This window comes from Nomascus leucogenys, chromosome 4 (assembly GCF_006542625.1).
Source record: "Nomascus leucogenys isolate Asia chromosome 4, Asia_NLE_v1, whole genome shotgun sequence".
NCBI classification, from domain to species: domain Eukaryota; kingdom Metazoa; phylum Chordata; class Mammalia; order Primates; family Hylobatidae; genus Nomascus; species Nomascus leucogenys.
In genome coordinates, this window is record NC_044384.1 from 99,279,007 (window position 1) to 99,294,852 (window position 15,846).

Below are 15,846 nucleotides of genomic sequence, written 5' to 3' on the forward strand. Positions count from 1 at the left end.
CCACCGTCCCCAACCCACAGAGAATACAGAGGCCACGACTTGCCCGAGGTCATGCAGCCAGGGAGGAGCACAGCTGGGACTCGGCAGCCCTGAGCAGTCCCATGGTCCAAGCCCCCCGAACTGGCTCCTATCCCGGCTGGCTCTGCACTGCTGCCCTCCCACCTGCCACACAAACCCACCTTCTTCTCTGGGTTGCTCAGTTTGGACTTGACCTCCTTGGCTTTCTGAATTGCTTTCAGCACTTCCACAGTGTCCAGCTCCTTCTCTGTGGTCACTGTGTCATCCAAACAGACCTAGATACATCCAGAAAGTGGCTATCAGCATGGGGACTGGTGAGCATGGCAGGAGGATGGTAGGGCCCTGCTGAGAAGGAGGCGTGAGCATCTGCTGTGGGCCAGGCCACGTGAGGACACCACAGGCTGAGGGAGGCTCAGCCTGCTCAGAGGCGGCTCTTCACTACTCATGGAAGTGACCTGGGAATGCTTTGGAGGGGTCCAGGGAGGTCCCACATCTGTCCCTGGAGTCCCTCACCAAGAACAGGAGGCAGCAAGCTCTTGGGCAGCTGGACTGGGGTAAGGGGGCAACTTGAACTAAGCCCCCAGTTAGAGGCGGGAGGCAGACTCTCAAAAGAGCAATGGGAGAGCCTTCTGGGTAGGGGAACCAGCAGCGGGAGAGGGCAGGGCCCCCACCTGCAAATTTGGGAGGGAGTGGTGGCTGGCAGGCAGTGGGGGGTTGGGTAGCGTGGTTGAATGAGGGAAGGTCCCAAGGGCCTGGACAGGAGCTGACACTCTGTGGCCTGGGAGCTTCCCAAGGTCTGGAGCCCAGGAGGGGAGGAGATGGCATCTCATGGTCTTGTGACTGTGTGGAGGAAGGGGCACTTGTGGCCAAAAAGAGGGAGGTGGGACACGAATAGACTCCCAGGTATTTTCTGACCTGGGATTTTGGGAGAACAGAAGGTCCAAGGACCAATCAGAGAATCAGGGGGCCTGCTCCAGGCCCAGGCGATGGGTGAACCTGGTTAAGGGTGTCTGGTCAGCATTGTGGCAGGTGCACAGACACAGCGAGGGGCAGCAGACACCAGGCTGGGCTACACTGGCAAAGGCAAACCCTTTGGGTTTACAGTCAGGCACTATGGCCACAGGTTGTCCAGGAGATATGAATATTTTAAGGATCTTATTTCTGACCCTTTCCTAGAATAAACCATGTTATCCCAGACAGTACAGGCAGGAGATGCAAGGAAGCTTTTTCCTGGGGAGATAGCGGACTTCCCAGAACCGAAAAGCCCCTAAGGAACAGGACCTCCTTCTGAAGCAGGCAAGGGTAGAACAATGGACATATATCCCCCTACCACCCATGCAGACTTGACTGCATCCCGAGGGTCTCCCTGGGCTGACTGTGCTGGGGCTCACCTCTGAGGCCCTCTCTCCGAACTGAGCCAGCACCTTGGTCCGGTAGTCAGGGATGATGCTCAGAGGGTTGTTCAGCAGAGACACGTGCTCCAGACACGGGAGGCTGCCTATGCTCCGGACCTCCTCCATCTGCAAGGTATGAGTTCCATCCCCTTTGGTCCCTTCTCTTAACACTTCAGCAACATGCCAACACGTTTCATGGTCTCTTTTAAATGAAAGGAATCTTAACATTCTTCTTTAACATGATACACACCAAGGCACAGAAATCCCAAAACCGTGAGGTCCTTGGGCTCACCTGTTCGATCCTGTTGTCCCGGAGATCCAGGTTGACCAGTGAGTAGAGCTTGTGCAGGCCACTCAGACTCTCTAGGAGGTTGCCTGCCAGGTTTAAGGTCTTGATGTTCCCCAGCTTGGTGTGAAGCCCTTCCAAGGAGGAGAGCTTGTTGTAGGACAGGTCCAGATGCACAAGGTTATACAGGTGCTGCAGCGGCGTGGAGAACAGCGTAAAGTGGCTCAGGTCAAGTCTCCAAAGATAGGGGCCTGACACTAATGGCAGGATGGGCCTTCCAACCCAAATACCCAGTTCTGCAAGTCACTCTGACAGTTATTTTAGGAAGGGAAGTCCCTCTTCTCTGCCGCACATGCCACAGCACAGTGGCACCCCTGCAGACAGTTGGGATGGGCGTTGAAAACATGGCTGTCCACCTTCAGGACGGAGGTGCATCATCATGCCTGGTTTGTATTTACTCATGCTTCCTAATTCTTTGGAACTAGAGCAACAATCACTGAGTGCATTGCTGGGATCCTAAAGGGAAGACAGCAACCCCTGCCCTTACAACCCCTGGCCAATTCCCAAGGCTGCATCAGTCTCCTGAACTCTCAGAACCGGGCCTTGGGAGTGTGTGCGGGCAGCACTGGTCTCCAAAGGCACTACCTGCAGATTGTCCACAACCAGCAATCCATTGTGACTCAGGTCCAGGAACTCAATCTTTGGGATCAGTTTCTTGTGAAAGAAAAGAACATCCGATGTTACTGTAGGGGGCTGGACCCCAAACACGGTCCCCCACACGGTGGACGGGCACCCCAGGATGCTTCCTCCTGACCATGGACTCCCACGGGCCGTCCCTGCAGGACCACTGGTGGGACACCTCCCACTGCCCAGCCAGTAGCACATCCAAAGGCACACACAGGGCCCCCAGTGCTGGGCACTACTCATTGTTTTCATGGAATACTTGGCTTGTGAAAATGACACATGGCAAGGTCCCAGACAGAGAAGAGAGTCTGTCCTTCTTCAACCCTGCCCACCCTCCCTGAGCAGCGCAAACACGGGAACGACACTCTTACTGCCCAAATGCCCTCTGGATGTCATTCTTTTATGGGCACATCTATCATCTAAGGAGTGATTTTTCTGCTCCACTCTTTGGAGTAAATGTCATCACTTAGTGTGTTATAGTTTACCAAATTTATATGAAATTAATGTTTTATTTGGTTCTAAGTACTACCTCACCAATTTTAAATGATCCCATTTTTTTTTTTCTTCTTTTGAGACGGAGTCTCACTCTGTCACCCAGGCTGGAATGCAGTGGCCCTATCTCAGCTCACTGCAACATCTGCCTCCCGGGTTCAAGTGATTCTCCTGCCTAAGCCTCCCGAAGTAGCTGGGATTACAGGCGTGCGCCACCACACCCAGCTAATTTTTGTATTTTTAGTAGAGATGGGGTTTCACCACATTGGTCAGGCTGGTCTCGAACTCCTGACCTCAGGTGATCCTCCCACCTCGGCCTCCCAAAATGCTGGGATTACAGGCATGAGCCACTGCGTCCAGCCCCCATTTTGTAATTAACTTAAAATGGCAGGCAATGCACAGAGCACTAGATATAGGTTTTCTGTGGTCCTTCCTAAAAAAGCTGAGTTAAATACTCAAACTCAGGGTTTGGTGGGGCCAGAGAAGCCCCTGGCACCTGCTGTTGAGAGCATACCACAGACTCGTCGATCTCGGAGATGCTGTTGTGGCTCAGGTCAAGCGTGGTCAATGCCTGCCAAGTGGGGATGACGGCAGTCACAGGGCCTTCTAGGGTTGTGCCTTCAGGCTCCCACTCATCAAATTCTGAGGCTTCAGGAACAAGGACTTCCTGCATAAAAACATCTGTTGAGCACCACACTCGGGCCCTCACGCGACACTCACTGGGAACACAGTCGTTGCAGAATTTAAGGAAGGGCTGGAGCATATTTAGCATGTGGAAGTAAACTTACATTAAAGCATGCCTTTGGTTCCTATGTCTTTAAACGATTGTGAAATCGTTCAAAGCTGAACAATTCACCACATAACAGCCACTTAGAATAAGTCCTGGCCCTGCTTTAGGAGCAATGCTTTTCAAGCCCAAAGGGCCTTTGCCCTGGTGACCTGGTGATGCCTTTTCTAGCCCGTTCTCTTTTTTGAGATGGAGTCTCGTTCTGTCACCCAGGCTGGAATGCAGTGGCGCAATCTCAGTTCACTGCAACATCTGCCTCACAGGCTCAAGCGATCCTCCTGTCTTAGCCTCCCCAGTAGCTGGGACTAGAGGTGTGTACCACCATGCCTGGCTAATTTTTGCATTTTTAATAGAGATGGGGGTTTCACCATGTTGGCCAGGCTGGTCTCAAACTCCTGACTTCAGGTGATCCACCCACCTCAGCCTCCCAAAGTGCTGGGATTCCAGACGTGAACCACAGCGCCTAGCCGTTTTTTCTTTGAGACACAGTCTCACTCTGTTGCGCAGGCTGGAGTGCAGTGGCGCCATCACGGCTCACTGCAGCCTCAAACTCGCAGGCACAAGCAAATCCTCCCATCTCAGCCTCTTGAGTAGCTGGGACTACAGGCGCACACCACCTTGCCCAGCTAATTAAAAAATTTTTTTCTGTAGAAACGAGGTCTCCCTACACAGCCCAGACTGATCTCAAACTCCTGGGCTCAAGTGATCCTCCCGCCTTGGCCTCCCAAAGTGCTGGGATTATAGGTGCAAGCCACTGGTACCGGCCAGCCAACCGTCTTTTCTAGCTTCTCAGAGGCTGAAGGTGAGAATTCAGTTTCCAGGCAGCTGTGCTTTCCAAGCTGATGATGTGGTCCTCACTGTGGACACCAGGCCTTTAAAACCGTTATTTCACAGGAATAAAGTCAGACAATGCTAAGATAAGGGGAGTGCACAAAGCCCAGAGACCATCAAAATGGAGAAAGGCAGGCCTATTTGTTTTGACAAGCCCTTTCTTCTCACAATGGGTCGCCCTGGGCTCCTTCAGCAAGACACTGAGAAGTGCTCAGAGAGGGACCAGGTGGCCCAACACACTCTCTGCAAGCCTCAAGAGGAAAATTTTTCACCAAATCCAATTTTTTTTTTTTTTTTAAGAGACAAGGTCTCCCTATGTTGCCCAGGTTGGTCTCCAACTCCTGGGCTCAAGGAATCCTCCTGCCTTGGCCTCCCAAAATGCTAGGATTACAGGCATGAGCCACCACACCTGGCCCAAACCTAAGTCTTGAACAGGAACCTTAAGTCATAATATTAGCCACTACATGCCTTTTCTATACCCAGGAAGATTTTAACATTAGCAAGATGTAATCCATAAAAAAGGTAAACAGAAACATTCCCAATTTGAATGTTTCTGCTGCTCACATGTAAACAACAGGACCTAGCATTTCCACAACCTCACCTTCTAATCAAGCTGTGGAGAAAAAGATACAAATGAGTGCTTAGCCAGGGATTGCTAAAGCTTAGAGGAGCAATCTAAGCTTAGTTATCAATCTAATTAATAAAGGTCCCGCCACTTGCCACAGCTTAGCAATTTATTCATTAAAAAACCAATGACGGCCAGGTGAAGTGGCTCATGCCTGTAATCCCAGCACTTTGGGAGGCTGAGGCTGGTGGATCACTTGAGGTCAGGAGTTCGAGATCAGCCTGGCCAACGTGGTAAAACCTTGTCTCTACTAAAAATACAAAACCTAGGCTGGGCGCGGTGGCTCACGCCTGCAATCCCAGCACTTTGGGAGGCCGAGACGGGCGGATCACGAGGTTAGGAGATTGAGACCATCCTGGCTAACACGGTGAAACCCCATCTCTACTAAAAATACAAAAAATTAGCTGGGTGTGGTGGTGGGCGCCTGTAGTCCCAGCCACTCGGGAGGCTGAGGCAGGAGAACGGCGTGAACCCGGGAGGCGGAGCTTACAGTGAGCCAAGATCGTGCCACTGCACTCCAGCCTGGGCTACAGAGCGAAACTCCATCTCAAAAAACAACAGCAACAACAACAAAAAACAAAACTTAGCGGGGCATGGTGGCAGGCACCTGTAATCCCAGCTACTTGGGAGGCTGAGGTAGGAGAATCGCTTGACCCCAGGAGGTAGAGGTTGCACTGAGCTGAGATCATACCACTGTACTCCAGTCTGGGCCACAGAGCGAGACTCTAGCTCAAAACAAAAACAAAACAAAACAAGAACACCAATGACTTTATTTTTGGGGGAAAGAAGCCAAGTTCCTTAAAATGTCCTGTTAATAACATGAACTTTTTATGCAAATGTGAACTAAAGGGTCCCAGGGGTTGTCAAGTGCTGGGAGGCCCCCCATGAGTGTGTGGCTACCAGACGGAAGGTCCAGCCTCTGAATACTGATAGACATAGCAGTATCCTCACCCATCCTCAGTGGTAGAGACCATAGCCCAGGACTCTGACCCATAGACATTGCCCCAGGCAGGATATAGGTGAAGCTTACCTTCATCGAGGTTGCTGAGAAGCAGACACTCAGCGTGGCTAAGGTGGGCTTCGATGCGACCAGCCCTCTGATGTGCTTAGCATCACAGTGACTTATCTGGAACAAGGAACAGCTGCATCTCAGAAACAGAATCCTTGCTCCATTAGAAGTCCCCAGATGTAGGTGCTTCCCACCCCCATACAAAAGCACAATGACGGGCAACCCAGATCCTCAGAGATGGGAGGTCACTCAAGACCAAAGTCTCTCTTTTTCCCAATGTCAGTGCTGACCAAACATTCCCTGAAGTATCTAGTAAGAAAGGTGCCTGGCCTCTCAGACTCACAATGGACCACAAATTCCATTTCCTCTGTAAGGGCTGCCTGGGGCTTGGCAGGTGAACATAAAGTGTGGGTCATGGAAACTGCTGGGGAGAACAAGGGGCCTCCACAGCACAGCGAGTGGGGTGGGTCTGCCTGTTCACCCAGCCCCCACTCCATGGAACTCAGCTGTCTTGTGGTGAGGAGGTGCAGGCCACAGGCCAAAGCACACTCCCTGAGCCACCTGCCCAAGCACACCCAAGACCCAGATCCAGAGCCTCAGCCTGCTCGGCAGGGCTGGGTCGGGTTTCCCCTTCACTTCCCTGTTCTCACTCGGCAGCAGGGCACACCACAAGTTTCCCTAGACCACTGTAGACAGAATAGCCCAGTGCACAGCAAAGGCTCTGGAGGCAGTCTCAGCTGAATTCAAATCCCAGCTTTCTGTTCATTAACTGTGTGGCCCTGGCTAAACTTCCTTATCTGCCCAAGCCTCAGTTTCCCCAACTGTAAAATGGAAATAAAAGTGCCCTCTTCACAGGGCTGTTGGGAAGATTCAATCGAGGAGACATGGGGCCACAGGGCAGAACACAAAAGCCATGCTCAAAAAATTATGCTTTGAAACTTTTTTTGTATTCATTACTGACTTTTCTTTTCAAAAATGCTAAAATTGGCATTGCAAACCAAGGAGCCCAGTAGTGACAAATGCAGAGTGTTTCCTGTGTGGGTGCCCCAGAGGACAGGGCATCTTCAAAGCTCTTTGCCAATCGGCCTTGAGAAATACAGACTTGTATTTAGTTCTGTCTGACCCTCAGGATGACTTCCCAGGACTCGAACTTGAGGTACACATGCCCCCTGCCCCTATGAGGAGGCCCAGAAGGAGCCAGGTGCTGGTGCTCCACCCCGGCTAACCGCCCCTGCAGCTCACGCCAGGTCAGAGGCGTGCAGACCAGCCAGGAACAGGAGAGGCTTCTCTTTCTCCGCCTTCAGAGGGCCTGGTCACCTACACAGAACCTGTCACATACTGCCAAACACGAAAGCACAGCACCTTATGATTAAATTAGGACACTCAACATCACAAACACTCTCTAGCCTCTGAGTTGGGAGCGAGAGGATGCTGTGCAGGGCTTGGCCCTCCTGCACTCCAGCAGCGCTGGGCCTTACCTCCACCTGATGCAGGGACTTGAATATTGATAGGTCGAACGGCAGGAGCTGCTCCTGAATGTTGCTGGTCCCAAAAGGTCCTTCTGTGCCAGAAACCTGAGGCCAAAGATAAGGCTTAAATTGGGAACAGCGCCGCACGCCCATCGGGGAGTGCTGCAGCAGCTGACAAGTTGAAGACAACTTTGACCACTTCTGCCTTCAACAAAGCAGGCTCAGGCCAGGACTTAATTTAACGGGACACTGGGTCAAGACTGCCCCCTGGTGCCCACAGCCAGAAGCACAGTGCCAAGAATAACCGGGCGGCCTTCCTTCCAAGAGTTCCCCATGGTTTCCTTCACACAAACTGCCAGCCAGTCCCCCGCAGGTTGCACCCCCACCGACTGAGGGGCTCTCCATGACTGAGCTGCTGCAGCTTTACCTTAAGGTACTTAAGGCGACAGGTGAAGTCCAGGATGTGCCCGAGGTCGGTCTTGGCATCCCCACTGGCGCACGTGGGCTTTCCCTGCTGCAGCTGCTCCGTGACGGCATACAGCTGCAGGGGTCCAATGGCAAAGACCTCGCCGGCCCCCAGGAGGTGTTCTCCTGCAAGAGCCATGCCCTGAAGGATAAGTGTCCAGCCGCAGCCCCAGCCCTCGTGCAGCCGGGATTTCCACATCTTTTCTGTCAACAAGCAGTTGGCAAGCACCCACTGTGTCAGGGCAAAGCAAGGGCCCTGGGCATGCAGGAGCTGCTGCCCTCCTGGGTGCCTGCTAGGCACAGGGCAACCCTAGACATGTGATGACAGAAGAGGGCAGGGCTGTGGGGCTGTGAGGCTGGGGAGCCACTGAGGGAGGAGTGAGCCGGAGTCAAGACCAAAGGCACTGGGCCAGAGTGAGGCTGCCGAGAGAGGCAGCATTCTGGGTGACACACCTATGCTGCAACCTCCGAAATGCAAACACCCAGGTCAGGTGCAGGCCTATAGTGCCAGCATGGTGCAGAGCCTGGGAGCAGGATGGGTTCTGAGCCCAACTGACTGCTGCTTGGTCCTCGCTCCACTCCTCCCAGACATGTGCCCTCAGGCTGGTGACTGGACTGCTGACCCTATATCCTCCTCTATACCTGTGGCTCCTGGGGGAAGGCAGTAAGATGCAAACAGGAAGCATTCATCACACATTAGCTACTATAGCTGTGTTCTCCGGCAGGGATGGGACCCAGGGTCAGCTTCTATCTGCCATCTGAGCCCTTTCAGGTAAGCACAAACCAGGTGCGAGGGAGCAGTGCGCTACCCACCTTCCAGCACCCACCAGAGCGCTTTGGAACAGAGCCCAAGTCTGGGCTGAGCCCCTGACACGGTACTCAAGAGTACTGAGGGACCACAGCTCCTCAGACCTGGCCACCTACAGGGCAGGTAGGTGGGCTCTAGAGTGACTTCTATGCCATCCTGTGCCTCTGGCAGCCTCATAAAACTACAAAACTTATGCCCAGTATTTCAGGGACCTGTGGCCATGTACCTTTCTCAAAGAGCTCTTCAGCCAGCGCCGCAGTGATGCCATGTATCTCCTGCAGAGAACACAAAATTTGCCCTTAGAAAGTCCACCTGCCCCCAGTCCCTGGGATTTGCACATTCCCCGCTATCTATCCCCTCTGTTGTGCCAGTGCCATCTCTCTAGAAAGTTAAACTAAAGAAAGGAGGGCATAAACCTACAATGAAGCAAGAAGCTTAGAAAGGGAAACTAAATATTCTAGTTATGTGGATACCTGAAATGTCTCCTCCAAAGCAGAAGGGAAATCAGCCTAATGCTGCGACTCCAGTCCATAGGGCCAAAGGCACTGTAGCCCAGGAGGCCAGCAGAGCTGCATTACGCTAAGAGCTTTTGGGAAGCCAGCAGCTCCCAAAACTGGCTCTGGGTGTTCCTAGGAGAGCGTGTGGCAGAGAGAAAAGTCCTGTTTTTTCTGGAAGAGAGGCTCCTATCACCCTGGTGGGATGAAGGACCACCCAGAGCTAACCCTCTCTGGGAATGACCATTTCCACTTTCTCTTACGTTTCAAATGTGTCTCAGGAAAAGAGTGAACACTTGTTTTCTTCTTGTGCTCATCCCTTCCAGATTCACAACAGTAAGACTCAGCCCCAGGGTCCCAAGAAAGAAGCGGGAAGGATTTCCTTTTTAAATGATGTGATGAAGGAGGCAGGACAAGGCCAAGCCTCCAGTCATACAAACAACACGCTTGGATCCTAATTCATACTGGGTCATGCCCTGAGCCACTGAAGGCTCCTGAATCCCCCCCAACATCCTACAAGAGGAAAAGAGGTAACTGCCTTTTTTTTTTTTTTAAATAGAGACAGGGTCTTGCTCTGTCACTCAGGCTGGAGTGCAATGGTATGACCATAGCTCACTGCAGCTTGGAACTCCTGGGCCCAAGTAATCCTCCTGTCTCAACCTCCCAAGTAGCTGGGACTATAGGTGTGCATCAGCATGACCTGCTTATTTTTTTTATTTATTTATTTTTTGAGACGGAGTCTCGCTCTGTTGCCCAGGCTGGAGTGCAGTGGTGTGATCTCGGCTCACTGCCACCTCCGCCTCCCAGGTTCAAGAGATTCTCCTGCCTCAGCCTGCCGAGTAGCTTGGATTACAGGCATGTGCCAAGGTGCCCAGCTAATTCTTGCATTTTTAGTAGAGACAGGGTTTCACCATGTTGGCCAGGCTGATCTCAAACTCCTAACCTCAAGTGATCCACCCGCCTCAGCCTCCCAAAGTGTCAGGATTACAGGCATGAGCCACTGCCCCCAGCCAACCAACTAATTTTTAAGAAAATATTTTGTAGAGACAGGGTCTCACTATGTTGCCCAGGGTGGTCTTGAACTTCTGGCCTCAAGAGATCCCCCCACCTCGGCCTCCCAAGTTGTTGGGATTACAGGCGTGAACCACTGCACCCAGCAATGGAAGCTTCTATCTTGAGCTCCGTTTCACAAATGAACAAACTGAGGTGGACAAGTGCCGACACCCTCAATTTTACATGGCTAAAAACCAGCAAAGCCAGACTGAAGCCCTTGGCCTTGGGCCTCTGCATAGGAAACCCGTTGCCTCAGCACTTCAGTGTAATAACTGTGTGGTTGGCAGTGCCCCCAAGGCCCTCGGCCCCCCACCCCCACATCCCACAGGTAAGAATTTTAACTCCTCGACAGATGGCAGCCAACAGGCCTTTTCGTAAACAGCTCCAGATGGAGGCTGCATAATCCTCGTAACTCACAGGAACACTGGGAACATCGCTTCCCCCAGGACAAGCAATTCACATGTTTATGGGATTCTAAAGACACAGGAGACAGGGTGTCCTTTTCCTGTTTTTCTCTTGGGTTGTTTGTCTCTTTCTTATCTTTTATACACTGTGGCCATTTTAATGGTGGTTTATATGTTGTAAACATTTCCTCCCAGTCTGCGTATACCCTTTACCTTTGTTCATGGTGCTTTTTCTGACAGAGATTTTTCATTTTTACATTGTTTAACCTCTAATTATTTTTATCCTTCATGAATTCTTGGGCCTCTTCTCTCACTCCATGATTATAAAAATATTCTCTTAATTTTCTTTTGGTCCTTTATGGTATCTTTAAAAAATGTGTTTATTCATTTAATCTACTTGAAATTCAGTTTACATACAGCATGAGAATAACTCCTCCCTGTATCCCCTGGACAAAAAGCAAAGGGAGCAAAATGAGCACACAGAGCCTCAGCTTTAAGGGCTCATCAGGGTACAGGGCCGAATGGAAAAGGGCAAGGAGAGGGGCACGGCAGGCACACAGCAGGACAGGGCTCCGGCTGGAAGTGAGGGCAGAGGTGACGGGTGTACTCTGAAGTTCAGCTTCAGTCTCTTGCAGCCACATAAGCTAAATGACATTTTCCTTGGCAGCTGTGAAGAACTGAAGATTAGGAAGAGCCTGGAGTGATCCAAAGGCTTGTTTCTCCATGGATGGTTTTGAGAACCACGCCCCATCTACAGATCTGCACTTCGCAATCCTCCCTGCTGTCAGATCGCCTGGAGCTGAGCAGGTCCCAGGGGCTGCCAATCTCTGCCCACCTCAATTCCCCAAGAATAGCTCCAGGGCCTGTCAGGACACAAGGCTCTTACAATTATCTCAGGGGAAAGGGTTCCCCATGTACTGAACAAACCTCATTTTCAACGGCACATTTCTTTTTTTTGAGACGGAGTCTCGCTGTGTCTCCCAGGCTGGAGTGCAGTGGCGTGATCCTGGCTCACTGCACCCTCCACCTCCTGGGTTCAAGTGATTCTCCTGCCTCAGCCCCCTGAGTAGCTGGGATCACAGGCCTGCGCCACCACACCCGGCTAATTTTTGTATTTTTAGTAGAGATGGGGTTTCACCATGTTAGCCAGGCTGGTCTTGAACTCCTGACCTCAAGTGATCCGCCTGCCTTGGCCTCCCAAAGTGCTGGGATTACAGGCGTGAGCCACCATGCTCGGCCAACGGCACATTTCTTCAGTGTAGCTGGTGTCAGCTCAGAAAGGACACAGAGCAAAAAATCACCCTGGGCTAGGCGTGTAGTCCCAGCTACTTGGGAGGCTGAGGCAGAAGGATCACTTGAGCCCCTAAGTTCAGAGTCGAGCCTGGGCAACATAGCAAGACCCTGTCTCTCAAAAAGAAAAATGAAATCACCCTCCTGGATGACAGCCCCTCTAAGGGGATAGAGCTGGAATTTCTGGAACACACGGAAAGTTGAGAGAAAGCAAGGGCCACTGGCTCCTACTAAGCAAAGAGAAAGCTTTCATTTCTAAGGAATCTCAAAGCAATTTGTGTAACAAGTTTGCTCTTTAGGGCACAGAAAGCACATACTGCTGCAACACTTTCTACTTGGTTTTCCAGGCTGTTCTTCACCTTGGGAGGGAGACTGAACCAGAGAAGAGCACAGAAATGCCTCAGCCCCCAAACCTAGCACATGGGCCTCCTCAGAGAGTTCGGTGGTCAAACGGTGGGCTCATGAGTAAAGGTGGACAGAGTCAGGCCTCCCCACGCCAGGAGGAGGCGGGGTGGGGTGTCAGTGGCCCGAGCCCACATGCCCTACCCCATCTGTGCTGAAGGGACTTGAATTGCTTTGGGGTGCCATAAATGTCTGAATTGAAAGGTATTTTTTGAAGGACATTCTTGGCTGGGCATGATGGCTCACCCCTGTCATCCCAGCCCTTTGGGAGGCCGAGGCGGGCAGATCACTTGAGGTCAGGAGTTCAAGACCAGCCTGGCCAACATGGTGAAACCCCGTCTCTACTAAAAATACAAAAATTAGCCAGGTGTGGTGGCACATGCCTGTATTACCATCTACTCTGGAGGCTGAGGCAGGAGAATCACTTGAACCTGGGAAGTGGAGGTTGCAGTGAGCCGAGATTGCATCACTGCACTCCAGCCTGGGCAACAAGAGTGAGACTCTGTCTCAAAAAAAAAAAAAAAAAAAAGAAACTTAATATCAGCTATGTTTACAAACTGTTAACACTCACCCTCCCAGTGTGTTACTGACCAAGAGATCAGCCGCACCACCTGCCCACCACCTGCCAGGATTCTGTGTTGGTGTGCAGCCGTGGGCAAAGGTTTGAGCTTCACGTAAACACTAGCTGGGCTGTGGTCCTGCAACTTAAATTCTAACTGAGCATGCCTGCGCACATGCCCTGCAACCAAGTATACTTCAAAACACATACACCTACACTCAATGCAAACCCCAGGCCAGGCCTAGATGCTTCGGCTTGGCACACGCCCAGGCAGTGTGCTTATCTGTGGGGCACTAACCAGCAAGTGAATTACATGTCACTGAGGCCATCCCCAAGTGTGGCTGAGACACACATGGGCTGGAATCCTTGTCTCACTTTTTTTTTTTTTTTGAGACGGAGTCTTGCCCTGTCACCCAGGCTGAGTGCAATGGCGCGATCTCGGCTCACTGCAACCTCCGCCTCCCAGGTTCAAGCAATTCTCCTGCCTCAGTCTCTGGAGTAGCTGGGATTACAGGTGTGTGCCACCATGCCTGGCTAATTTTTTGTATCTTTAGTAAAGAAGGGGGTTTCACCATGTTGCCCAGGCTGGTCTTGAACTCCTGACCTTGTGATCCATCTGCCTCAGCCTCCCAAAGTGCTGGGATTACAGGCGTGAGCCACCATGCCCGGCCCTCCTCGTCTCACTTTAATTTATGTTGGTGATGAGGCATTCTAGCAGGAGTCAGGCATAATATGTGTGATTCAACTTTAAGCTAAAATTCCCCATTGATGGATTCAAACCTCAGCTTTAACTGAAGAGAGTTGCAAGACTGTAAGTTCAAAAGAAAATCTGTTATAATTCACAGCCTCAGTACTTTGCAACTAAAACAAATTATGGAAATAAATTGGATGCTAAAGCCAATGCTAAGATTGTAACAGTTCAACATAGCCCCTGATTCCAAATTTTGAAAAGGATCTTCGTTCTAGCCAACTAACTTTAAAAGGAGACAACAATATAAACACCCTTCAAGAGAACTGAATTCCTTTTCTTTCCGGAACCACCTAGTAATGGCTAGCACGTGGTCAGCCCTAACCTCAGGCCCAACACTCTTCTAAGCCATTGACCTTCACTGCACAGTCTCTTGCAGACCTCACAAGGACCCCAGCTTACCAGCCTCCAGCTCACAGGCAGGTTAAATGACTGATTTGGACTAAACTGTTGGGAAGTAGGGGTGGAAGATAAACTTGCCTCTGCCTGCCTCCAAGTCCACCACAGTTGGAGGTCCTGGCCCACATGGTGTGCTAGAATTCCAGGTGGGATTCCATTTCACTGAGTTTGGAAACCTCTGTTTCAGGGGTTCTGGGATGAGCCCTGTCACCACGCGTCCAGGAGGGTCAGGACACAGCAATCTGAAGAGCAGCACAGCAACAGGCCAGTGCTGCAGTGTGCCCCTCACACAGGCGGCAATCCCTGCACTCTCACCTAAAGTGGGCTGGTAAACAAGTAGTGCTTTCTTTCCTTGTTATTAAAATCCACACCGCAGGCTGGGTGTGGTGGCTCACGCCTGTAAACCCAGTGCTTTGGGAGGCCGAGACGGGTGGATCACCTAAGGTCAGGCGTTCAAGACCAGCCTGGCCAACATGGTAAAACCCCATCTCTACTAAAAATACAAAAATCAGCCAGACGTGGTTGCGTATGCCTGTAGTCCCAGCTACTTGGGAGGCTGAGACAGGAGAATTGCTTGAACCCAGGAGGTGGAGGTTGCAGTGAGCTGAGATTGCACCACTAGACTCCAGCCTGGGTGACGCAGCGAGACTCTGTCTCAAAAAAAATTAGCCATGCATGATGGCATGTGCCTGCAGTCCCAGCTACTCAGGAGGCTGAGGCACGAGAATCGCTTGAACCCCAAGGGTGGAGGTTGCAGTGAGTCAAGATCACGCCACTATACTCCGGCTTGGGCAACAGAACAAGAATCTGTCTCAAAAAAAAAAAAAAAAGACAACTCACAGAATGTGAAAAAGTATTTGCATGTTTCCAAAAGTCTAGTAGCCAGAATATATAAAGAACTCTTACAACTCAACAACACAGATAATCTGATTTTTTTTTTTAGACAGTCTTACTCTGTCACCCAGGCTGGAGTGCAGTGGTGTGGTTTTGGCTCACTGCAACCTTTGCCTCTCAGGTTCGAGCCATTCTCGTGCCTCAGCCTCCCGAGGAGCTGAGATTACAGGCACACACCACCATGCCCGGCTAATTTCTGTATTTTTAGTAGAGACAGGGTTTCTCCCTGTTGGCCAGGCTGGTCTCGAACTCCAGGCCTCAAGTGATCCGCCCGCCTCAGCCTTCCGAAGTGCTGGGATTACAGGCATGAGCCACCTGCACCCCGCCCAATCTGATTTTTAAAAGGACAAAGAATTGGATACTTATCTCCAAAGAAAATATGCAAATGGCCAAATATATGAAAAGAGGCTCAGGCCAGGTGTGGTGGCTCACACCTGTAATCTCAGCACTTTGGGAGGCCAAGATGGGCGAATCACTTGAGGCCAGAAGTTCGAGACCATCCTGGCTAACACGGTGAAAACCCCGTCTCTACTGAAAAAAATACAAAAATTAGCCAGGCATGGTGGTGCATGCCTGTAGTCCCAGCGACTCGGGAGGCTGAGGCACGAGAATCGCTTGAACCCAGGAGGCAGGGTTGTAGTGAGCCGGGATCACACCCCTGCACCCCAGCCTGTGCGACAGAGCGAGACTCTGTCTCAGAAAGAAACAAAAAAAAAAAAGAGGCTCAATAACATT

At 51.3% G+C, this 15,846-nt stretch overlaps 1 protein-coding gene across 2 annotated transcripts in view; it reads right to left on the minus strand.

Moving 5' to 3' along the window:
* NISCH (nischarin) overlaps positions 1-15,846 on the minus strand; it is a 36,959-nt gene that overhangs the window by 12,912 nt on the left and 8,201 nt on the right. For both annotated transcript variants that reach the window (XM_003257166.4, XM_012496547.2), the window contains exons 4-12: positions 9,095-9,143; positions 8,023-8,186; positions 7,605-7,700; positions 6,148-6,243; positions 3,389-3,541; positions 2,344-2,412; positions 1,705-1,890; positions 1,410-1,538; positions 180-293 (exon numbers count right to left, since the gene is read on the minus strand). In XM_003257166.4, coding sequence (XP_003257214.1) covers positions 180-293; positions 1,410-1,538; positions 1,705-1,890; positions 2,344-2,412; positions 3,389-3,541; positions 6,148-6,243; positions 7,605-7,700; positions 8,023-8,186; positions 9,095-9,143 — 1,056 coding nt within the window. The remainder of the gene's footprint in view (positions 1-179; positions 294-1,409; positions 1,539-1,704; positions 1,891-2,343; positions 2,413-3,388; positions 3,542-6,147; positions 6,244-7,604; positions 7,701-8,022; positions 8,187-9,094; positions 9,144-15,846) is intronic.